The sequence below is a fragment of the Carettochelys insculpta genome, chromosome 16 (genome assembly GCF_033958435.1).
Source record: "Carettochelys insculpta isolate YL-2023 chromosome 16, ASM3395843v1, whole genome shotgun sequence".
In the NCBI taxonomy this organism is placed as follows: domain Eukaryota; kingdom Metazoa; phylum Chordata; order Testudines; family Carettochelyidae; genus Carettochelys; species Carettochelys insculpta.
This window is the reverse complement of record NC_134152.1, coordinates 29,548,276-29,574,024: the sequence shown is the minus strand read 5'-3', so window position 1 is coordinate 29,574,024 and position 25,749 is coordinate 29,548,276. Positions and strand designations below refer to the sequence as shown.

The following is a 25,749-nucleotide window of genomic DNA, read 5'->3' as shown; positions in this document are numbered from 1 at the left end:
GCAGCCTCATACCACAAGAAAATAATTGTGATTAGTTCTCCTTAAAATAGCATTTCTACGTTAATGCTGTATTCAGTAAGTCTCACTCAAAAGGTTACAGCTTCTAGAATTTCTGACGTTACAGGTAAATATGGCTCCTGGTGTGTGCCTTTAGAAGTCTATGAGACCTGAAATTGAGCAGGCATCAGTTTTTCTGAAACAACAGATGAATTTCATGATTTAGACAGATTAGACTGTAAAAATGTGTAAAACACACAAAACCTTCTCAGACCAGTCATCTTAGCTGTTTACAGTACTCTAAAGCTATGTCTATCCTAAAGAGTTTTGTCGACAAAACACCTGTTTTGTCAACAAAATTTGCGGCACTTCCAAACTAAAAATGCGTTTTGTCCACAGTAAATTGACAGAATGAGGCACTTTTGCAGACAGCTTTCTGCCTCTTCCCCATGAGGCAGAACGTCTTTTTGACAGAATATGTCAACAAAAAAACTGTGTGGATGGACACTCCAGGGGTCCCTTTGTCGACAGACAGGGCTTCCAAGTCACTGGGCAGCCCTGTCTGCTATGCTTCCAGCTGGATGTTCTGTTGGGAGAGTGACTGGGGCTGTCCAGCTGCTCTCTGTCAACAGAGCAGATCGCTTTTTTTATACACTTTGCTGTCTGGCCACAATCTGTTGAAAGAAGTTTTGTTAGAAGATATCTTCCAACAGTAACTTCTGTCAACAGATCGCTGTAGTGTAAACATAGCCTAAAGAGTTGGGTTAGTAGAAAGACCCATACAAAAGATCAAAGGCAACATCCAAAGGTGGTAAACTGGAATCAGAATGTTGGCATCTTTTAAATCAACGTCTGGCATCATGCAGGGCTGTGTCTAGGTTCCTGCACTCTTTTGTTGGGCAACAGATTTCATAATGCAGCATTCCATTAGGTCCATAGGCATTAAGAGTAGCGATCCCTTGCTCTCCAACTTGGACTCCGCTGATGACATTGTTCGTCTGAAATAAGAGCTTCATCAGATTTTGTGAGCCTGAAGTTGGCCAAAGTTGGGTTCCATGTTTCCTACTCAAAGACAAAGCTGCAAAACCTATGTCAGGTCCACCCATGACTCCAATCTCTTTGAAAATAAAATTGTTGAATCAGTGTCCCACCTTCGCTCTTTGGGTTCCGTACTCACCTGTTTCTTCCAATACTCAGACAGAGATTCTTCATCAGATTGTTATCACAGTGTCTGCCATGGGTTGTTCAAGAGGAATATGGAATCAACACAATCTCAGCATATCTAAGTTCTGGGTCTATTATAGCAGGAGACCTGTTTCTTCTCCATATTGCTGTATGGTTGTGAAACATGGATATTATGCAACTCAGACTGGGCAAAATTGGTGGCTTTCAACACAAAATATCAATGCATGCTGTATATTGGGTATAAAGTGGAACAACTACATTTGTCACGTGGACATTTAACGTAGCTCTGGCCTACACACTACTGGGGCCATTTTCCAAGTCTTAGGCTTTTCAAACATGTCACCAGAATATCACAAGACATTCCAGTGAATGCTATTCTCTGGGCAGTTTGTAATATCTGGGATAAAATTCTACCAACTGAGTGGTGAAGGCAGCCCACAGGCAGTGTAACAAGTCTGTTCTGATGTTGGACTCTACATCCATTAAGACCTTGTGGCCACGCAGGAATGGATCCAATGGGGAATGATAGTTATGGCAGACCATTCAGCTAAGCATGAAGCAAAAATAAGATGACAAACTGATATGCAGAATCCAGACAGTATTTTTTTTTAGAGTTCATAGAATAAAAAATTACTAGAAAAACAAACCAAAAGATCTTTGTCTCCTTGGTAGAGGTGAAAATGTAAAAATCGTGACTAAAAACAGTTTACAAATGCTTCTTAAGCATGTTTAACAAAGTTTTCTTCTCTGAGAATATAAGAATGTTCAATTAATGTTTATCATTTGGGTGAGCATGCATTGTTGAGAAAAAAATGAGAGTTCTAAATTATTTGTTGGTAATAATACATTCCCAGGAAATGGTCAGCCTGGGATATTGTTACTCAGTTTTAATAGCTTCTATACTCATATGACAACATAGAATTTATAATTATTACTAATGAATGCAAAAAGCTTTCAACGATCCCAAAGTATTATGCAAACTTGAAACATTCACAATTATCACTGCCTGTACAGGAAAAATTCACACAAATCAGGGATGCAAGATTACAGCTCTTTAATAGCACATAATGTTTATGAAATGAAGTACCACCAACTGAAACTGCAGAAGGAATTTTTCTTAGGCAGAATATACTCTAGATGGAATTGGTCCAGAATAATAAGGTTAGCTTCTAATTTTAAAAAACTGTCACGAGAGCCTGAATGATCAAAAGTGGAAAAAGTTTTTATTATTTAGGCTGTATGACTATATTTAGTTTTAGTTAGTTTTTATTTCTCATCAGAAAGTTGCCATCTTCAAGCAGCTGAATGCCCTCTAACTCCATGCTGGTGTACTGGTTCAAAACCAATCTAGTCAAGAAAGTGCCAATCATTCAATGATCACTACCATTATCCTGCAGCACATGGAAGTTTCTTGGAAGTCTCCTATTCAATTAGTAACCATGCCTTAGTCTGCTTTTCTTTGAGATCTCACTCTACAAGGCCACATAGCTTGACCTATAGCAAGGTTAAGACAATGGAAAGTCAGATGACAAGTAATTTGTCAATAGCTTTATTATTGCAATACTTAACTCTGAAAAAAAAGCAGAACAACATGTGTTTCTTGGCTTATGATATGCCTCTTGTTACTATTAATGGGTGAGTTTGAATGTAAGAGATAATCCTTTTCCTGTTACCATTTCCAGCATTTGTGTTTTCTGAATATCTAATCAGCATAATGAAAAGTAATAAAACAATTCAGATTGAAATGACTTACAAGGATCAATGGCCCCTGTTCTCCAGGTGTTCTGAAGCTGGTCTCCACCACCTAAGTGTTGCAAAGCTGCCCTAAAACTAATGCAGCAGTAAGGCCCAAGACCAAGGGGTTTTCTGATTGGTACACAACTGCCCTGAGTAGCTCCTACAAACACACCCAAGTACTGGTACGGGGTGACTGGCCAAGGAAACGACACTAATAAAGCCACTTGAATTTACGCCAGGGACCAGTGGGTTCTGGTACCAGGGAGCCACAGGCTGCTTAAAGCCATCTTTTTACAGCCCCCTCAGCTATGCCAAGCACTCATTGGCCACAGCTGAGAATTTGGACTTATGCGTTCTTACTCAAATATTAAAGAACCAAATGTAAAGGTAATTTACTAGTTCAACAGTACTTTGAAAAGGAATATCTGGTTACCTTCCTGGAAATTTATCCCAGGTCTGGAGAGACTAAAGATTATTAATTAGTCATCTCTTCTACCAATTCGTATACTTTTCTGTCTTATAATTTATTATTAAAAATTAGCCCTACAACTGTAATATGAATTTACTTAAATCTCAAGGCCTGGCTGATACAAAAATGCATATGTTATACGTCATTGGATGTTCCTGTACTTTTTATAATGCTGACACAAGCCTAATTTGTTTTGTATTTAATATGTTTGCACCATATTAGCTGAGCATTATTACAACATTTTTATAGGTGAATTCAGCAAGTTACAAAGTATAGGTCCACTGGGATAATAAAACTTTTCTGTATAAAAAGTTTTTTTGGCATGACTACTACAATCATCTTTCAGAAAATCATCAGGTTTTTTCCACATGGCATTACCCTGACTGGCAAGTATAACTGATCTATGTCACATTGTATAAAATGAGTGCAAGGTAAATTCAATTTTTTTATTTTCCATTTTTGTCCTCTAAGCATCTCGTATCTTCACATATAAATGATGAAGCAGCAGCAAAGATAGGAGACAAATTGCTCCAATGAATGTAATAGCACAGCTGATGAGAGAGAGGAAGAGATTAATTACATATGTCAGATATGAATAAAAGATTTAGGTGACAGCCTAGCTTAGCTATATGATAAATATATTATTTATACACAAAGTTTAATATATGTTATAAACATATTTGATAATAAGGGCTAGGTTTTAAAAACAAAGGCAATTATTTTGGCCGAGCAACATGTGTAATACACACACACACGCACACGTGCGCAAGAGCATATATGAAGATATATATACACTTGGGGTAGTTCCATAGCAGGCATACATTTTTGTAGGTCCACTGAAGTTAATAGGAAGATGTATATTGGAGAGGCTCTGCTCCCTATTATTATGATTGTCCTAGTTGTATCTCGGAGACAAGGGATGGATTTGTTCCCTCTTCCACCTAACTGTTATTTTCCACATTACAATCAGCAGCAGTGAGAACAATGGAATGGCTGTCCAAATTCAAGAATGGAATAGTCATTTTGAAAAACATGCAAGTTGCATATATATTTGCCAGTGTGATAATATCTAAAAAGATACATTTCACAAATATGAAGCTTCTGATTTTTAAATAGTTTGTTATCCTGATTTTGAAACTGAAAACTCTCAAAAATCAAAGATTTGAGGTTTAGGGGCCTTTTTTATTACTTCAAAGGAACTTTCACCTGCTTTTTTCACTGCATAAATCTTATCTCCTATCAAAAATAATGTTTTTGAAACATTAACACTCTAGCTATCATAACATAAGATATGATTTACCAAATATCTGGCAGCTGTTGCCTGGCAGGACAAAGTTAATTTTATCTGCTCATTTCCCCATTTCTTGGTCTGGATGTTCAGTCTCACCTTCCCTTCATGCTATGTGAATCTTGAATACCAGTATCCAGACATGAAGTCAGCTGGAATTCAAGTTCAAATCAGCCAGGGAGATGTTTTCAATCTGAGCCAAGGAGGAACAGCAGATGTGAAATGTGTGGAAAGCAACCTGCTGGGAAGGTGAAGCATTGCCAAACCAGTGCAATGGAATAAAGGTATGTAAGATACAGTCAATTTATCTTCTAGTCTGCAGGAACGAAAGCAGCTGAAAGGACATAAGGTCAGAAAAGAGATGAAATTTCTGGAGATAATTAGCAAATATTTGTGATTTCAATATTTTATTGATATATACTTCTTGAATCATAATTATTTTCCATATAGTCATTGTTTAAAAAAAAAATAGGAGCGCTTTCCTGAAAGGAAAAGGAAACACACAACATTGTACTCAAGTTGCAACAATCTAAAGGGAGTCATGAAATTTGAAGTTTAAGATGATCATGATGTCCTAAATGGGGACCATATTCTAATTTAATGCATATGATGTAGTCCAATATCAACATATCAGATATAATATCTCAGGTAGATATAATGGATTAAATTAGTGATAACATTAGCCTTATCTAAAATTTCAAACTTTGATCAGCTACAATACAACTTTTGTTTCTCTCATTTAAAAGTCAAACCTTTAGCATTTTAATAGAATATTTTTGTTAGAACTTCAATTACTGTAAATAACTATTGGATTCTTGAAAAAATATCTAGCCCTCCTCACAAATTTATTTAAGTTGTAGCCAATCAATTTTCAGAATGAATGGCACATAATGACCAGCCTGACAAGATAGCTGAATAACAATGATAGTCTTCCTGGAAATCTGCTTGACAAGGAGAAATATTAAGTATTGTGAAGAAAAGCAGGGGAAATGAAATGTCACTACTTTCCAGAAAGAAATAAAAATGGCAGAGCTGATGGACCACCCAGAGTTGGGCTGTTCTGAACTTTCCTCATATTTGGTCAGAACTGGTAGCCTATGAAGTACAATCATTGCTGAGAAATGTAATTTTCTCTTCTGAGCTTTCTTTCCATGTACCTTTTCTTTAGACAAAAAAGTCTTATTGAAGCATTAATTTTATTTCAGCAAAACTAATCCATGGAGGCTAAAGGAATGTAAAATTCCCAGGGCAAGTACTTGAAACAATTTGACATGTTTATAGAGCTTGCCTGACTATGACCTCAGCATAGAAATGTCTGTTCTCAGGAGGGTCTGGCCAATTCCCTTTTTTCCACCTACACCTGAACTGCTGAAGGTAGCTATGAAAAATTCATGCAGCAATATGTTCCAAACACCCCCCTTTAGATCTGCAACATGTTCTGACTTTGTTTACCATTTAAATCTCGAAGTGAATCCTCTCTTCTAGCTTGTAGAAAACTTTGATGGCGAGTAAGAGAAATTATGTTTTACAAACACGCCCTTCCTGAAAGGAAAATACCTGCTCAGGACTTGCTGATGATTTATCTTCCTAATACTACTGACAGAGGGAAGTATTTTAAAAACATTTGTATCCCAAGCAAGGGAGAAAAACTTGTATGGAAAGACTCCTATCCAAGCTGAATGAAAAACCCCTTCAAAAATTTTACTGGACATAAGCACATTACATTTAGGGAATGGAAGATGGGATTGATCAGCAAAGAAAGCTACATCCTGGAGGTTAGAAAATTAGGGAAAACTGTAAGAATTGGTAAAAGCTAAGCAGAAGTACCTCTTGCCAAGGACATTAAGACAAGTCAAAAGAGGTTTATTAAGCTATTTAAATAGAAAGAAAAAAGGAAAGATGAGGTTGGGCCAAGAAGTGCAGATGGGAATGTGATAAAAGAATCTAGGTATGGCCCTAAAACTAATACTTTGCCTCCATTGTTGCAATTAATACCTAAAATGTTATGCTAATTGTGTAAAAACCCTTTATAGTTATTTGGTCTCCAGGGATTCTGACAGTGACCTAAACACCTTGTACTGTAATAAGATCCTTTTCTCTTCTTGTTCAAATACTTTTGGTGAAAAATTAGTATTCCGTGGTTCTGAAGTTGATTTATTTTTGTCTTTTTGATTTTGTGTTTGATAACAGTTAATTGAATAATTAAATAGGTTTCAGGCAGGGACAATTAGGTCTATTTAGCTTCATCTGAAAAATGACTCCACCACCAAGAATAAAATATCTTCTTACTGCAAGTGGAACTAGGCATGGTAATATGACATCCATGTATTTTAAATTAATTACAATTGAATCATGCCAAGAGTATAATTTTTAGACCCCAACTATCCCCATCTTATCAATTGCACAACAGTTTTCTTTTTACACTCCCAATGCTCAGCAAAGAAATTTATCTTCATTAAATGATAATTGTCTTCATTATCTTTTGACTCTTCAGAAATGCTAGCTGGCCAGGTTTTTACAGTTTTCATCAATCTTGTTTTGTGTTGGTTTTTTTTGTTTTTTTTTTTTTTTACAAATCTTGCATCAGAAAGAGACATCAAAGTCCACAGCAAGCTCTGTATTTCATAGCAATATGAATAGGCCTTGAGAATATTTAATTTACTGTAATATATTTACTGAAGTGACATACACCTCCATATTTCACAGCTTAACAAGATGGTCCAGGAGTGAAGTCCTGAACTGCAGTTCCAGATGATTAGTGCTGTAAAAGCAATTCAGCCAGCAGTCTCTATCCTGTCAGAACAGCTTACTTTTTCTTACTCTTCTGAAATCTTGCCCTGTTACTCATATACCAGGGCTATTTTCTTTCATATTTTTCATAAAATATTTGGTAAGAGATTGACAATATAACTTCTCATTGTTAAAGTTCCTAAGGTGGGGTTATATCGGTGTGGTGCTTCTGTCTATAGTTATGTGGTTAGGTTAATAGCTAGCGCTCAGTATAGCTTGGATTCTCAGACCCTCACCTTTTCATTGAAGTGATACCATGGAGCACTCTCATCATCTTTGTAATTTTATTATATACTGAACACAGAAACTGCAGCAAACTACATATGTGGGGTTCACACCTCATTAGGAACTTGGTTACTTATATATGCCTTTCATGAAGCTTGGAGTCTAGAAATACCTGCATTTTGATCAACAAGCATTATAAGTACCAAATAACTTTCACCTCTAAGCAGCTGAAACTCCAGAGAAATTTTCTGTTTATCATTGTCTACTTCCAGCTGGCTTATGTTACATGTGAAAAATGATTCAGGCTTCTCAATACTTGGGTGTATATGCCTGGTCCTGGAGGAAGTGTCAGAGTTTTGTGATGACCTTACTTTAATGATCAGTTCTATCTTTAATTGCTCTGCCAAGTCAGATAAGATCAAAAGTATGTTACTGAGTTCCACCAACAAACCAAAATCTTCAAGAAATGGTCTGGTAATCAGTGCTAAAGCATTACTGTATTTCTGCACATAAGAGAGGGAGAGGGACAGAAGCAGATAACAGAACTCGGAACCAGTTGGTGATATCACTACATGGCATATACATCATCTGTATGGATAGGAAAAGGGAAATGGGTGGATAATATGAGAAATTTCTCTATTTTTATGAAATTACAGGTAACTCAGTTTACTCAGACACTGTTGTATTGCTACTTGATCTCAAGAAATTACGTGCTTTCCAGAGATACTTCGTGTGCTAAGGAGACAGCTAAGTATCTATATGTGAATGAGAGTCATTAGCACTATCAACAGATGAACAGGCAGAACAATGGGAAGGTTGTTGTCAAGATGAAACCAGCTCTGTCCAAATCTCTAGAGGAAAAAGACCAGAAAATCACCAGGCAGGGAGTAAAGGAACCAAAGTGCTGGTACGATACCTTAAAACCACTCAGGCCAAGAAGTCCAGGAAACAAGAATAAGGGGGCATGTTTCCTGAGGGAAGGGAATCATTTTTATTGCTGGAAATGTGACCACTAAGTATTCTGGCTTCCAGGATCAGACAGGACACTCGATGTTCTGCAGAAGAAGCCGTTTATCGAAGAATGGCAAGAGGAAGGACTTCGGATATCCTGGAGGACTCTCATGAAATCTCAGAGAAAACTCAAGTCATGAGGAAAGTGAAACAGAGAACCATGTGTGGCAGATAATGAAGACAAGGGAAGGTATTGCCTACCCAAAAAGACATGGGTGCCCCCACTTATGCTCCACTCCAGGTCATGCCTCTTCTCCTACCTGTCTGCAGCAAGCTGCTCATGGTCTAATGCTGGGATGGTGGCTGGAAGGAGATTGGTAGCTGAGAGTCTGATCTGGGAAGGTGGCCTTTGTTTCCCAGCCTTCCAGTGCTTCAGGGCTGGGAAGGCTGGGGCTGCGTGGGTGTCTGACTGTCTAGCGCTGCATCCTGCTGGCACTTATGGCCATATCGCTGCCTGACCCAAGTGGTGCTCTAGCCACCCAGAAAGGCTGGGGCCATGTGGTTGCTAAGACAATGGGACTTCTAGAGCCACGCGGCTGAATGGCCAACCAGTGCTCTGGCCATCTAGGAACACCAGGGCTGCATGGCTACCCCACTGGTCAGACAGCCAGGAAAGACAAGGTACAGTGCCCAGCAACCTAGTACTTCTGGACAGGGTGTATGCTACCCTTGGGCTGAGACCTACCAGTGGCTATGGTAGGTGGATGGGGATCTGGGACAGGAGCCAGGTGCTACAATGGGAGCAGGATGAGCTACAGTGGGCATGGAAGGGGCAGAGCTTGAACAGAAGGGGCTGGGCTGGGGGCATGCCTCCCCAAGCCAGCAGTTCACCTACCTACATGCAGAGAACTGTGTAGAAATGTTTCTTATTTTGCCTAGAAGTTTGTTTTTTTTTCTCTCTAGTGCTGTCTAAAATAAAGAGTAATTCTTAGAAACCCTCTTGCCAAGTTTGTGTCCATTTGCTTCAAGTATCACATGTCCCCGTATGGGTAAACTCTCAACCCAAGTGTCCACAGGAGTAATAGTCTAGGAAAGCATGTGCTTAAGCTACTGAGGAATCAGGGTGGTCAGCTCTAGTTTGGGGGCCTAGCACAGCTGTCCACAGGGCCAAACTTCCTGCATAGAGACTCTGACTGCCCAAAAAGGGATAGCAGTCAGAGTCTATGCATGAAGCATGGCAAACAGGGCAAAATGGTGGCTGGAGCCTACTGAGACTCAGGAGAGCTGATAAATAAATAAATAAATAACAACTAAAAGCCTTTTAGCCCAATGTGATATCCAAACACAACAGGTTACTGCCTGTCTTTCAGGGGAGCTTGGCCTGGGCTGTGACACTGGTGAAGTCATTCATATGGATGGTTTGACCTTTTTTTTTTTATGGTGAAAATTATACTTCCATTTATGTAGTATAGTGTCTCCATGTTAGGAGCTTAGAGCTTTATAAACATTATATCTCACAACACAACATCAAGCTGCTGGTTATTATTATACTCACTATATTAATGGAGGGGAGGCTGCTCAGCCAGTATAAACTGATACAGATAGCTACAAAAGCATACAGGGCTGTACCTTTAACTCCAACACACAGATATTTTGAGGAAGCCAATTTATACCAGCTGAGGATCTTTCTCAGAGAGTTTAAATGACAGAGCCAAACTTCTACAGCAAGTCAAGTGACAGAAATGATAAAAAAAAACAGCCTATTTTCCAGGCTTTATTAATCAAAATTCCTCCTTGATTTACACAAAAGCTGGAAACATAGTTTATAAAAATCATTATTTATTAATTCAGTAAACAGGATTTTCAAATGAAGATAAGGCGTTTTAAATTTATGACTGATCTCTGACTTCTTGGTCCAGGTTGTATTTGACATATAACTGTGACATTTTCTTACCATGCTGTCTGTTGGACACAATCATAATTCACTCTAACTTATGTGAGATAATAAGACTATGAAACCACCTCAGAACAAAAAGATGAGCTGTCACTAGCCCATCATGCCTGCTTTCTATTATTTCCACAATTCTCCCCCTTCTCCATTTAATTTATTTATAGATATTACCATGGCACTCATCACTGCAGTATCTGAGCTCAGAAATTGCTCCTTTGTCATCTAAGAATCGATCAATTGTCCTTGAAATAAACAGAAATATTACCCCTGACATCAAGGGGAGCTGGATGTGACCTCAGGATTACCTTTTTAATTATAACTATTTTGAGTGCTACAGTTTTTGGGACGTCAACCTGACGTCTTAAAGGGTCCTGATTTTCAATGGGTAGGTATTCAGTACTTTTCCCATGTGTCCAAAGTCAGGAAAACAATAACTGAGAAAATGGAACAAGACTTGAAGTTTTGGGGCTTTAGACTTTCACAGTGAAACTAGTCATTGGCTGCATCTTTTTGTTCAATACAGGCAGACAATGAGGCAATTTGGGCTGTACAATCATCACAATCACAGAATCATAGAATCATAGAGCTGGACGTGACCTCAGGAGGTCATCTAGTCCAGCCCCCTGCTTCAAGCAGGATCAACCCCCACTAAGTCATCCCAGCCAGGACCTTGTCAAGCTGGGACTTAAAAACCTCAAGGGATAGAGAATCCACCACCTCTCTAGGCAACTCTTAAATGTTTTACCACTCTCCTGGTGAAGTAGTTTTTCCTAATATCTAACCTACACCTCTCCCTCTTCAACTTCAGACCATTATTCCTTGTTCTGCCATCTGGCACCACTGAGAACAGTTTCTCACCCTCCTCTTTACAGCTCCTCTTCAGTAAGTTGAAGGCTGCTATTAAATCACCTCTAAGTCTTCTCTTCTGGAAACTAAACAAACCCAAATCCCTCAGCCTATCCTCATAGGTCTTGTGCTCCAGACCCTTAATCATTTTTGTTGCCTTTCGCTGAACCTGCTCCAGCAAATCCACATCCTTTTTACACTGGGGGTCCCAAAACTGGACACAATATTCCAAACGTGGCCTCACCAGTGCCGAATAGAGGGGAATAACTACTTCTCTAGATCTGCTCGAAATGATCCACCTAATGCATCCTAGCATGCCGTTAGCCTTGGCTACAAGGGCACCCTGTTTACTCATATCCAGCCTTTCATCCACCATAACCCCTAGGTCCCTTTTCATCGTACTGCTGCTGAGCCAGTCGGTCCCCAGCCTACAACAATGTTTGGGATTATTCTGCCCCAGGTGCAGGACACTACACTTCTCATTGTTGAACTGCATCAGATTTCTTTTGGCCCAGTCCTCCAATTTATCCAGGTCCCTCTGGATTCTCTCTCTACCCTCCAGTGTATCTACCTTTCCCCTTAGTTTTGTGTCATCCGCAAATTTGCTCAGGGTGCAATCCAGTCCCTCATCCAGGCCATTAATAAAGATGTTGAACAACAGCAGCCCCAGAACTGAGCCTTGCGGCACTCCGCTTGAAACTGACCGCCATCCAGATATTGAGCCAATGACCACTACCCATTGGGCCCAACCGTCAAGCCAGCTTTCTATTCATTTTATAGTCCAAGCATCCAATCCATATTTCCTTAACTTATGGACAAGAATGTTGCGGGAGACTGTATCAAAAGCTTTGCTGAAGTCAAGGTATATCACATCCACTGACTTCCCCATGTCCACAGAGCCTGTTACCTTGTCATAGAAGCTAACCAGATTGGTTAGGCAGGACTTGCCCCTGGTGAATCCAGGTTGGCTACTTTTGATCACTTTCCCCTCTTCCAAGTGCTCCAAAATGGATTCCTTGAGGATCCCCTCCATTATTTTCCCAGGGATTGAGGTAAGGCTGATCGGTCTATAATTCCCTGGGTTGTCCTTCTTTCCTTTTTTAAAGATGGGCACTACGTTTGCCTTTTTCCTGTCACCTAGTATATCTCCTGATCTCCAAGAGTCTTCAAAGATAATGGCCAAATGTTCAGCAATGACCTCTGCCAATTCCCTCAGTACCCTTGGGTGCATTAAATACAGACCCATGAATCTGTGTACATCTAGTTTTTCTAGATAGCTCAGAACTTGTTCCTTCCCCGCAGATGACTGCCCTCCACCTTCCCATCCTGCATTGTCTAGGACCGTCATGTGGAAGTTGACTTCGTCCATGAAGACTGAGGCAAAAAAAACATTGAGTACTTCAGCTTTTCCTACATCATCTGTCACTAGGTTACCTCCCTCATCCAGAAATGGCCCCACACCTTCTCCGATAACCCGTTTATTGTTCACATGCCTGTAGAAACTCTTCTTGTTAGTCTTCACATCCCTTGCCAGCTGCAGTTCCAATTGTGCTTTCGCTTTTCTGATTACTCCCCGGCATTCTCCACCTGAATGTTTATACTTCTCCGTAGTCAACTGTCCACATTTCCATTTCTTGTGTGCATCCTTTTTGAGTTTAAGCTGACTAAGGATTTCCCTGTTAAGCCAAGCTGGTTGCCTACCATGTCTGCATTTCTTACTATGCAGCAGGATGGTTTGTTCCTGTGCCTTCAGTAAGACTTCTTTAAAATGGAGATTACATCTTTCATCCAACAGGTTTAAAATTTGGTGGTGCTCTTTACTCACTGACTGCTCCTAGAACTTCAGGTGACATCTGGAACAAAGCATGCTTTTAAAAATATTGTTTCTAGATGGATTACTGGCATAAGACATTGTTTCTGGAATAACGACATGGATTAGTGTAGTGAAATACACACAGGCTTATGGCTTTCCTATCTGTATCACCACAGTAATCCATGTGTTTATGATTTCTAGATGGGATTTTTACTCTCAACTACAACAAATCTCCTACAGATTCAATAGGTGGCAAATGCAACTACCTACCTATTGATCTCAGAGAATATACTACACCTGTTAGCCAGAAACCACACATTTCTATTTGCTACCAGGTGTAATTAAGAGACTTACTTTAATCTGCAACACAAAGTTTTCCAGGGTTTATGTTTATGAGCTCATGGGAATAAGGGGACTTTGAAGTAGGTGGGGTCCTTTCGAAAAGGAGCCCCGTCGGGACGAGCCGCGCGGCGGCGAGGCACGTCAATTTCGAAGTGCTGCAGCCGCCCGCATGCTAATGAAGCGCTGAATATGCATTTCAGCGCTTCATTAGTAAACTTCGAAATGGCCATTTGCATGGCCATTTCGAAGTTTGGGGCACGTGTAGACGTAGCCTTGTCTTGCACCACACCATTAACTGAAATCAGAAGAGGCAATTGAGCTAAAAGTCCCTAAATATTAACCTCACAAACTAGGGTCAGGCCTAGGGAGTTCTCAGTGGTGAGCCATTGACTCTAGAATTCTCTTTTCCTACAAAACCCAGGAGAGATTCAGGTGCCACCCAGGTGATCAGCATAACACCCACAGCCACCCACCACTGGCAGCATGTGTTTCTAGTGGTGTGCCCATCTGCATGTGTCTTGGTGCACATAAGCAAAATTATTCCTCACATGAATGGAAAAAATAGAGGGAACATTGATTAAAGACCATAAAATATTACCAAAGCTTCCAAGAACAAATGTCAATGGGAAAAGGTACTACAAAGAGACAATAAGGTGGTCCAAACAATGCAGCTTTCTGACCCAACTTAAGGACTAGGTTCAGATGAAGCCAGGGTAAGTCCTTTGGAAGAGGGAATAACTCTTTTTGGCGTCAGGGGTATTTATCACAAATATATGACAAATACAAGCTCACTCAGGTGGTAAGATCAATTGGAGTTTTCCATGTCTGTGATTCCAAGCTAAAGCTGTTGTAGTGCCTGATGAGTTCACACTTGATACCTGGTTGGTGAAATCTAAGTATAGAACTCAGTCAGTTTCAGGTGTGTGTCCATGCCCTGCTTAACAACAGAACTGAAGTTGGTACTTATGCTTCTGAGTCACTCCAGACAGCTTGACAACTATCTCCTAGGAGTCCAAGCTCTTTTTTGTTCCACTCCTGAGAGATGTCCTCACCAGGCCATATCTAATTGCAATTCCCTCAATAACCTAATGCTGGTATGAGTTATCAGAGCTCAAAGTAGCTTTAATAAATCATTTAAAAGGATTTCAATGGTGTGTTTGCCATGGTACAAAGTAGGCCGAGGTCTCTATATACCAGACCCCAAATCTTGTGTAAAACCATTTAATATTAGGCATCAATTGGGCTGTTACTATTTTTAATCCTTGGGCCAATATAATCCAAACTTCAGCTGTTGATGAACTGTTCATTTGGCAGGACAAATGAGATGACACTGTCTTTAGTGTATTTAGTTTCAGATACTACTTTAAAAAGTACTTGGTCAAGATGTGAAGGTCAGATGACAAGCAAGACAGTAACTCATCAAAGCATCTTCTGACTGTTATAAGGCAGATGCCATCAGCAAACATTAACTTAGTAGCTAAGATGGATGGCAGTTTCAGCAGAAGGTATCATGTATTTAATATGCAGATAGTTGAAAACAAACTGAAGGAAGTATTGTTTCACACAACAGTCAACCTGCAGAACACCTTGCCAGAGGTCATAGTGCGAGCCAAAACTACATCAGGGTTCAAGAATGAACTAGATAAGATCATCTATCCATGGCTATTAGTCACGATTAGCAGGAACAGTGTCCCTAGTCTGATTGCCAGAATCAGGGAATGGGCAACAGGGAATGGATCACTTGATTACCTGTTTTGTTCATTCCCTCTGGGGAACTTTCCCTTGGCCACTTTTGAAAGACAGGACACTGGGCTAGATGGATGTTTGGCCTGGTCCATTATGGCTGTTATTATGCTATTAAACAAATTCAGAGTGAGTACCAATTCCTAGGGGAATCTGTTCTTATGACATGGACAACTTCAACCATCTCCAAACTTAATGGTCACTTGTGTTAGAAATCATCTGCATAATAAACACTACAAGTTTCATATCTGGGACTATGGAGCATAATTTTAGGACTGGGACATATTGCCCAACTGAGCCATAGGCAGATGAAAGATCAGTGAAAACAGTGATGATCTTCTGTCCTGCTTCAAAGGCATCCTCAATAAAAGATCTTAGTCTAATCACTTGATCACCAGCGCTATGTTCTTCTCAGAACTCTGCCTCGTAATGAGATAACTTAGTCAATAAAGTTAACAGTTTAAATACTAGTCTCTCAAGCAACTTAAAATTGACACTGTTCTGAGTGACTGTTCTGAGTGAACCACCTTCCTTCAAGTCTTAAAATACTAGAAATATAATCTTTCACAAATGGAATAGATTCTAAGGCTAGAAGGGACCATTGTGATCACCTACGTAACATAGGTCATTAGCATCCCCAAAGTGCTTCCTAGAGCATATCTTTTAGAAGAAAAATCCAATGCTGATTTTAAAGTGGTCAGTGATAGAGAATCTACCACAACCTGTGATAAATTATTCCAATGGTTAATTACTCTTATTGTTAAAAATCTAACTAACTTCAACTTCCAGCCATCGGATTGGGTTACACCTTTCACTATTAAATTCAAGAGCCAATTATCAAATATTTGTTCTCTGTATAGATATTTAGATTATAATCAAATCACCCATTGACTTTACTTGTGTTAATGAGTTCAATCTATTTAACTTCTGTTTACCAGTATAATGCATGTTTTCTAATCCTTTTCCTTGGGGCTCTTCTCTGAATTCTCTCCTACTTACCAACATCTTTCCTGAACTGTGGCTGTAAGATCAGGATGCAGTATTCTAGCAGTGGTCATATCCATACTAAAAACTTCTCTACTTCTACTTGAGATTCCCCTGGGTACGCCTCTCTGGGGCTATGTTTACCCTAGCCTAATGAGACACTTTGGGATATGCTAATGAGGCTCTGCAACGAATATACAGCACCTCATTAGCATAATGGTGGCTGCGGAATTTCGAAAGTGCCACTTTCGATCATGTGTAGATCATCTACACAAGGTCCTTTTTGCAAGGACTCCACACACTTCAAAATCCCCTTATTCCTACAACTAAATAAGAATAAGGGGATTTCGACGCGTGCGGGGCCTTTTCGAAAAGGACCCTGTGTAGACGACCCACACGATTGAAGGAGGCACTTTCAAAGTGCCACAGCTGCCATTATGCTAATGAGGCACTGCATATTCATTGCAACACCTCATTAGCATATCCTGAAGTGCCTCATTAGCATCCCCCTTTCAAAAGGGGGCATGCTAGTGTTGACATAGCCGGGATTGCATTAGTTCTTTTGGCCTCGGTGTCACATGTTCAGCTGATTACACACCATGACACTCAAATACTATGCAGAATCACTGTCTCCTGGGATAGAGTCTTCCATCCTGTAAGTATGGCCTGCATTCTTTGTTCATAAATGTAGATATTTATATTGAGACATATTGTTGCCTGGGCTTAGCTTATAGTATATGATCTAGGTTAGATATTAGAAAGCCATGATAGTCTAGCTAACTGAGTCGTAGAAGGATCTATGCTTACCTTCTTTCCTGCCAGCAGTAATGCAAGGGGCCTGCCCAGTAAGTAGGGCTTGAGGGGGAAAGCTTGGGCAAATTAACTTTCCGTATGTATGTTTAAGGTAAGGTTAGTAAAAGTGTGTCATATCGGTCTGTGCCATCTAAAAATACCTCTCAGATATGAAAATACACCCAAACCTTTCCTCACTTACAGGAAAGAACAGAAGATCATCTGATATATTCAGGTAAAGGGGCTCAGACAAAAATTTCCCCTTGAGCTCTTTTTCGAGAAAAACAGGATGAATAGAATCAGGTCATCATACACACGGGGGTCTCCGCAGGTATTCAAGATTCAATTAGATCAGACCCTAATTTAGTCAACATGAGAAAAAAGGGTATAAAAATGCTTTGGGAAAAACAGAAGAGGCACTTAGAAGAACGCCCAAGGTGACGTGTGTTAAGCTGTGCCAGATGGATCCGCACCAGCGGGGTGCCTATCACCCTGACTCTGACTCTCTCTCTCTCTCTCTCCTTTGTTATCTTCTACTCTTGTTACTTCTTAAAACTCTCAGCTAACTTTTTCCTTTCCTGAATCACTGCAATAACTCCCTTTTGACAGGTGGAAGCGAGCTGGTCTCCGCTTCTAAAAGAGTTCAAAAGGAGTCAGCAAGTATTGCATCCTGTTTGCTAAACATAGGTTAAAACCATAAGAGCAGTTAGTAAAACAATAGGTATTGCTTAGAGACTTTGTTAAGTAAGATCTTTTATTGTAATCTAAGTGCTAACCATGATATATCTCTATCGTAGTGTCTTGGTTAAGTGCTGCATATGTACTATTGTGCTATTAAATAAAACATAGGCATTGTTAAAATCATTGTCTGTGTTCTGACTGGGAATCCCGAAAGCTCACCTCTGGCCTAAGCCTGAGGTTCTGCCTCAGACTTCACCGTTAACTTGGGGGAGGTGTGAACCTATAATCTTCAACTTTAAGTTGGATTGGCGAGCTTTCCCAAATTGATATATCTATACATCTTGCTACCTTTTGCCTGGGTCAACAATATTAAAAGTCATATTGTTTTCTAGAAGACTATCCCTAAAATATCAGCAGACTAAAAGCTTTGGGCCTGCTCCTACAGTGTTACTAACTTTACTTGGGGAGTTGAAGGCACTCTGTACTTCAAAGCAGACTTGATGGTCCCCTGCACAAGATGTGGGGGGAGGGCTAAATCCATGCTTTCAGGAACATGGCATGAGATGGAAGGGACTGGGCCAGGGGTAGCCAGCTGTCAGCATCATCGAGACCAAAGAACACCCCTGCCAGCCTTCAGTACTGTCTGGAGCATACTGCATGGGGTTCCAGTGGTGACTTAAAGGGCAGGAGAGGCTTAGCTCCTTTCTGGATCACTTTCCAAGGCTACAGTTACACTACTGCACTCTGTGAACAGCAGTCACTGTAGGGAGAGACTTCCCAACAAACTTCTGTTGGCCACACACAAAAGCCAACCAGGAGAGCCCTCAGCTCTCCCCACAAAGCAGCCAGACTGCCTGGCTGCTCTCTTGACAAAACAGGCACCTGGATGCACAACAGACAGGACTGCCCATGGTTGTAGATGCCCCGTCTGTCGAGAGAAGGCCCCCACAGAGGGGCCACGCAGTTTTTGTTGATAGAACCTGCTGACAGCAACATTAGGCCTCAAAGCTTTGAGGCAGAATGATGCTGGCCAAAGTGCTGTGTTTTGTCCAAATACTGTCTACCAAATGCATTTTGTGCGTGCATGCTCTATGAATTTTGTTGACAAAACTGTGGCTTTGTTGGCAAAACTTCTAGTGAAACCACAGCCCTAGTAAATTATTTTCAGCATGCAGATCTCTGGGAACATTTTCAGTGATCACAATACCAAAGCAAATTTTATGAGATTTCAATACTCACTCACTACACTCAGATAAAGAAATGGACTTGTCTTGTTCTCTCCATTTTTTTCATTGACTGCCTGGACATAGTAACTTCCTGCATCTGTTGCTTCTGCTGCAAGGATCACCAGCTGATTCTCCAGTGTTATAGCTCTGTATAGGGAAACAATTAATTAAATTAAAAGAGGAACAATGATATTACCTAAGCATAAGCAGCGCAAAACCTCAGTTCTGAGTGAAGTGTAATGTACAGTGTTCAAAGGACATTCACACAGAGATGCTTAGAACTCAACAGCAGACCTCTAACTTTAAACACAACCACAAGAAGGCGTCAAGAAATTTTGGGTCTGTGACATTTGAGCCTTTTCTCTTCTTTAAGTTGTTTAAGAGGCTTATAGCAATACAGAAGACTTCAATGAGTGGTATATAAACTGCAATAATTATTAAAAAAATAATAAGTGAAAGAGTTTGAACAGGTAAACCATATAGACAGGGTTCATACTCCTGGCAAACACCATTTTGCTGCAAACCCAGTTTGACTGAAAAACCTTCTTTGAAAGTGAGATCAGCACTCTGCAATGAGAGGATACAGTTCAGTGAAAAATCAGAGGCAAGAGAATCTCAGGAGATAACTATTCTATATTTATGGCCTGTATAATTATCTCACTTTCAGATACAAAAAGAGCAAGAGACTAATTAACATGCTCAGCTGAAGAATCATGTATATAAAGAGAATGAAGAGCAAAACTATTTAATCTAAACCAAGCATGAAAGAATTATTCTGTAGTTTGTGGTTGTGTAGTCCTAGGGGAGTCAATAAATGTCATGGTCTAATATAATTTAATCTTTTTTAGAGCTGCTACATAACAGTTGTCCTCACAGACTCTCTTTTAAGTCAGTGCTAACCATCTGTACTGCAGCAAGATCAGTTTGTTTGCATTTTACACGTGCTGTACAGTCTTTTGACTATATTAGATAAAATGTAAATCTAGAAAAATATGTAAAAAATTATGTGCTCGGAATGAGTATATTCACTCCACTGAATCTGCTCATTTCCACAAGTTAAGCTCTTCTTATCTGGCTTATTAATGATAATACAGACCCAAATACTAGCACTGCTATCACTTATGGTGCAAGGCAGCACTTGAACTATTCAGAATGCCATGTTCACAAATTATAAAAGAGGTAGAACTTTGATACAACCATCTAATAGGAGCACCCAATTCTGCCACATAAGAGATTAAACTTTGTCCAGAATTGGGTCTTTGGATTTTCAGGTTGGAGTCACTGACATAACATGATTAGGTCTTAGATCAGTGTTTCTCAAAGACCAGTCTGTGAACTGGTGCCAGTCCCAGAGAGCTCCTCAACAACAGTTTAGGAAGGCAGCAAGCTGGTCCCTGTAGCAGAAAGGCTGAGAAAAACTGGGGATTTGGTGGGGCAGGCACATGGTGATAAAAGCACAGTCTAGTTATCCGAATATAGGACTAGAAGCAAGAAACTCATAACTTCTCATCAACATTCTGACTCTAACATTGGACCCAAATCTGTCAGCCTTTGTCACAGTGCTCTGGGTTATAGACTAAGCTCAAGTGTGCCATTAATCATAGCTCTGAATATGAGTTGGGGACACAGCTTTTGCCCAGACTAAGAGAGAATAATTTTGTTGATCCCTGCTGCGTGCCCCAACAGTTCTGGGTAGCACATACAGGTGTAGATCCATATTTGTGCTCTCTTTCTGGCCCTCACCGTCCACTTGCCTGAGACAAGAATTTACAATTGTTCCCCCTCATATATTCATTGTAGTTATTTAATAGAAAAACAACAACAATAATAATGAGATTTGCACTATCAATCAATTTATATATGTATATCTTAATACATATAATTATAATATAATCTATACTTATAATATATATATTAATACATATTATTATAAAATATGACCATGTCAGGTACTCTTAGGTATTTGGTTATCATTGTACTTTGTACGCTTTCAATGAGACAAACTCATCAGTAATTGCATCAAAATTAATATTATTCACTACTTCATGTTCTATTGATAAGACAGAGATATTTGATCATCTCTCCTGACCCATGGATGCTCGAAGTTAGTTCTTAATTAATTAGTTTAACAAAACTTCTTTCACAAGAAGCCACTGTCACTGGCAAGGAGAGAAACATTCGCAGGGTGATTTCAAAATCGGGATAACATTCGGCCAGCTTATATTCATGAATTAAATGTAGAAGGTCCAAACTCATCACAGATAAAATGTTTGGCAACAGCGCTAATGCCTGATAGTCAAAACTCTGAATCTTTGACAAAATTTCCAAGGCATTCAAATCGCAGTCTTATGTAAAACTTAAATCTATTGCTGCTTTTTGAAGATCAGCAGTATACATCTGAACAAAAGAATTGCCCAAAAGAAAACAACTTTTTAAGAAATCAGACAAAATCTTTGCTGTAAAGTATATTATTTTACTATACCAGTTTGCAAAAGATGCATCCCTAAGGAAATGGTGCCTTTAAGGAGCAGTCAATATTGACAGTCCTTGGTGCAGGCAGGGGCACTGATGTGGTGCAAGGCATGAACGAAGATAGCTTAGTATAGGGGTGGCCAACCTTTTTTCATTGGGGGCCACATGGGCAATTTTTTACACGTTCTGAGGGCCGAACACAAAATAGTCCCAAACCTGCTTCCCTGTTCCCAGGCTTAACCCCTCTCAGCCCCAAACTGCTCCCCTGCTCCCAGGCTTACCTGCATAAAACGTCAAACAAGTCACTTTGCAATAACATGGGTGGATCTAATTCTCTCCACATGCACATTTTTCAAGCATCATTGTTCAATTAATATTGTATATGGTAAAAAAAAAAAAAGCACAAGTATTTCAAACTGCCCCCAGGCTTAACCCCTCAGTCCCAAACCATGCCCCCCCACCTACCTCACACAAGCTCCATGCACTGCTACTGCTTCCCCCCCTCAGTTCTTTCACCGAGCTGCCACCACTGCCTCCTCCTCCTCTGCGCAGCTCCCTCAGCACTCCTTCTCCCTTCCCCGCTTGCAGTGTGTGCAGTTTCCTGCCTTGCCACACTGAAATAATGGGACTCAATTTAGTTGTTTTAATGTCTGGATCCCTTCTGACAGCCATTAAACGAATTAAATCGAGTTCTACTCTCTCAGTGCAGCTGGGTAGGGAGTTGGAAGGGGAGTCAGGCAGCAGCAGCATCTGGAGCCACAAATGGCTCCTTAAAGAGCCAGATGCGGCTCAGAGGCGCCCAGCTAGCTTTTAAAATGGCACTGGTGTAGGCTCCATGGGCCATATTCACCACATGCCAGGCAAATAAAGTAAAGTAAAGGGAATACAGGTCAGTTCAGCCATATAAGGGCAGGGGGTTCTACCAGCCAGTTGAAAGATCTTTTTGTGTGTGTGTGTGTGAGAGAGAGAGAGAGAGAGAGAGAGAGAGAGAAGCAGTAAGGAAGCTATCTTAACTGCATCCCCTCAGCTGTGCATGCAAGGCAAGTGCCTGAGTCACTTCACCCTTGTCACGGCTCAAGTAAAGCAGCATCATATATGCAGTCCTCTGTTCTTTTCGCTATGCTAGAACTGCTATCTGCTAACTGTTCCATGCAGGTTCATAGTTGTATATGTTTAGTGGGAGTAAAAGGGTTTTAATCCCTTGTGCAGCTATGTAGGACAAGACACAATCCAGATCACTGAAATTAATGGAGTTTATTGTGGAGCAAGATATACAGTAATTCAACATGAGTAAGGGTGGCAGAAAGGAACCCTTTGTTATTTCGGCCAAATCACTTCATCCTTCCGTGTCTTCATTTCCTCACGTGTAACACTGGAATAAAAATATATTTATTTCACTACTTCACAAGGTTCACAGACTGAGGAAGTTAGAGGGCCTAGTAAGAGAAAAATCTCAACATAAACCTTGTATTACTAAGAGTTTCACAGATTTATCAACTTGCTTATACAGACACTGACGGAGGAAGGTAGATCTTTTCCACAGATAAACTGGCTCTAGAAAAGAGCTTTAAATAAATTAGAAAATTCTGCTGTAATTGTTAGCAAAGAGCACTTGCCAAAAATATGAAATGGGATTTTACAATTGTTAATGAATGGGTTTTTTTTTAAATCAATTGTTATCTCATAACACAAGCCCAATATTTCAAAGGCACTGATGAACCAACAACTAAATCCTATCATAATGAATATACTGCGATTAGAGAAAACAATTTCACAACTCTCTGAGTCTGCAGAGATATATGCATGTATTTAATCTGATAGTAAACTCACTGACCAGGAAAGTGAAGCAAGAGAAAAAAGTCTTTAAAAGATACAGGTCTGAGTTTCCAACAGTTGCATCTAACATGTTTACTTTAAAAATGTTACGTTTTCATTCTGCAGAAACCTATCACTTTAGAAATACTCTCTGAGGCTCCATCAAGGTACTGTTCTTATGATGGATTAAGAAACAAAATAATGAACAAATGCAAAAACAAAAAAATCTGTTCCGTATGTATTAAAGATAGGTATATAGATACATATAGTGTTTTCTTTGTTTAAAACAAAAAAAAAAAAAAGGGGGGGCCGTTACTCAGCCAGCTCCCCCCCACCAGCCAATCTCATAGCCGAGGCTGCCAAACTGGTGGAAGTACCAGCACAAAAAAAAGCACTGGATTTATATTTGCAGGTGTAAATGACCACGTGAGATGGCAAAAGTTTATATATTATCACTGCTCACATAATAGTTCACTACTCACTACTATAGTTATTCCTACTCCAGTAACTCAGGAAGGTGTTTGCCTTCTAGAGTGTTTTTGCTTACTCTGGTTTTGTTAACATTAACTCACAATTATTTTATTTTTGGAGAAAAATTCTTCATAAAAGGAACAGCAGTGGAAGGAACATGTATTCCCAACTTCTGTGTGCTATTCTAAATGTAGGGAAACAAGGAACAAAATAACTATTGGAAAATACCAGCTTCTATTTAAATAATGCTTGCTATGTTTTATCCATGGCATTTTCACTTTAAAATCAGAAGATCATCGCCATCATCGTCATCAACCACGGGCTCAGTGCCCATTAGTGTCTTATGCCTCCCTCACTATTTCCTTCCGTCTTTCCCTGTCCAGTGCAGAGTGGCTTAGTTTCTGTAGGCTAGCTCCACTCCAATCTATTATATTGTCTACCCATTCTCTGGGGGGTCGGCCTCTCCTATTTGAACCATCCATTATGCCAAAAATCAGAAGATAGATAACAGCAAATATTTTTAACAATATCCATACTTTCTGATAGCTCAACTACTTGATAAAGACAGAGGGCCAGATCCTCAACTGGTATAACTTGCAGCAGTGTCACTGAAGTTCATTCAGTTACACCAATCCACACCACATGCATAGCTGACGCATGGTGCTCATTTTGAAAGTTTTTGTTTAAAAATATCTATGAAATATCCCTATGGGTCAATTTTTCCATGTTGAATGCCATTATATTAGCTTACTTGACTTGAAAATTGAATCAAAGGAAATGTTTAATAGATGTAAAGAATGAGGATATAAAATATAAGCAATACAGCATTTCATAAAGCAAACAGGATAAAGAAAAAAATCCTATTAAATAGTAAATGATAGACTCTTTAAATGCCATGCATATTATATTGGTTCCTCCTGTAGTTATTCCAAACAGATAGCATGGAGAAACATTATTTTTAAATGTTGTAATACATTTCAGGCACATCCAATACCAGCTGCAGTTTTAGCCAAAAGCCTTATAGGCAATATAGCACTTTTGGAAAGAGTGATTCATAATTACCTTGCTGTTATTAATCTAACTTCTGTAAGTGATTGGTTGGAAATTCCCAAAATAGTGGGTAATAAAGCATAAAGGAATGAAAGGCAAAGCAAATTTTAAGATAAATTTGCAAAGGACTTTTTAAAATGAAGGATTAGCAATAAACAAAATGAACTATATTAAAATATGTATGTAAATTAAGATACCAGTAGGGTGACAAGATGTTCTATTTTTAAAGGGACAACCCCTATTTAAGATCTTGTGACAGTGTTGCTAGCTTTTTTTTTTTTTTTAAATCAGTAAATTATCCAATATGTTCTGTCTCTCCCCTCCCACCATTACTGCTAAGTAGATCCTTGTTCACCCATCTACCAGCAGCGAACGGGGAGTCCTGTGGCTGACGATGGGGTGGGTATGTAAGGCCTGTGGTCAACAGCAACAGCATCAGCATGTGGGGCCAGATGTTTCCCCTGCTGGTCCATGAGTGCAGTCCCCACTGCATGCCAAATTTTGATTAGCTGGCTCCCAACTCCCCAGCCTCCTTCCATTTCCAGCCAGCACTAGCTGCTTGTCCTGGTGGACAGTTATGTGTCACCTCTGCTGCCTACCCATTGGTCCTTTAACATGTTTCTCTTCTCACTGTCCTCTCCCTGCTGTGCCAGTCCCCACCACCCCAAGGTCTATCTGCGCCTTCATATCCACTCCAGCACTAGGCTGAAAACCAGTCCCTGGTTGGATCTTTCAGCTCACCAACAGCCTGGCTGACAGGCTCTTTCTTCTTTCCTCACTGCCTCTGGCTGGGCTGGCACCCAGGGAAACCTCAACCCCTCTGGCCCAGGACACTGACCAGGAGGAGCCAAGCCCTGCTTGTGCTAAAGCTCCACACAGCGCTGGCATGTGGAAGTTTCTCTGTCCCTCACCTATGCTCTG

The 25,749-nt window shown here is 40.0% G+C and overlaps 1 protein-coding gene across 4 annotated transcripts in view; it reads right to left on the bottom strand.

The window, feature by feature from the left end:
• The window catches only part of SDK1 (sidekick cell adhesion molecule 1), a 727,049-nt gene that overhangs the window by 318,695 nt on the left and 382,605 nt on the right, over positions 1-25,749 (bottom strand). For all 4 annotated transcript variants that reach the window (XM_075010599.1, XM_075010598.1, XM_075010600.1 and 1 more), the window contains one exon: positions 19,034-19,167. In XM_075010599.1, the coding sequence (XP_074866700.1) occupies positions 19,034-19,167 (134 nt within the window). The remainder of the gene's footprint in view (positions 1-19,033; positions 19,168-25,749) is intronic.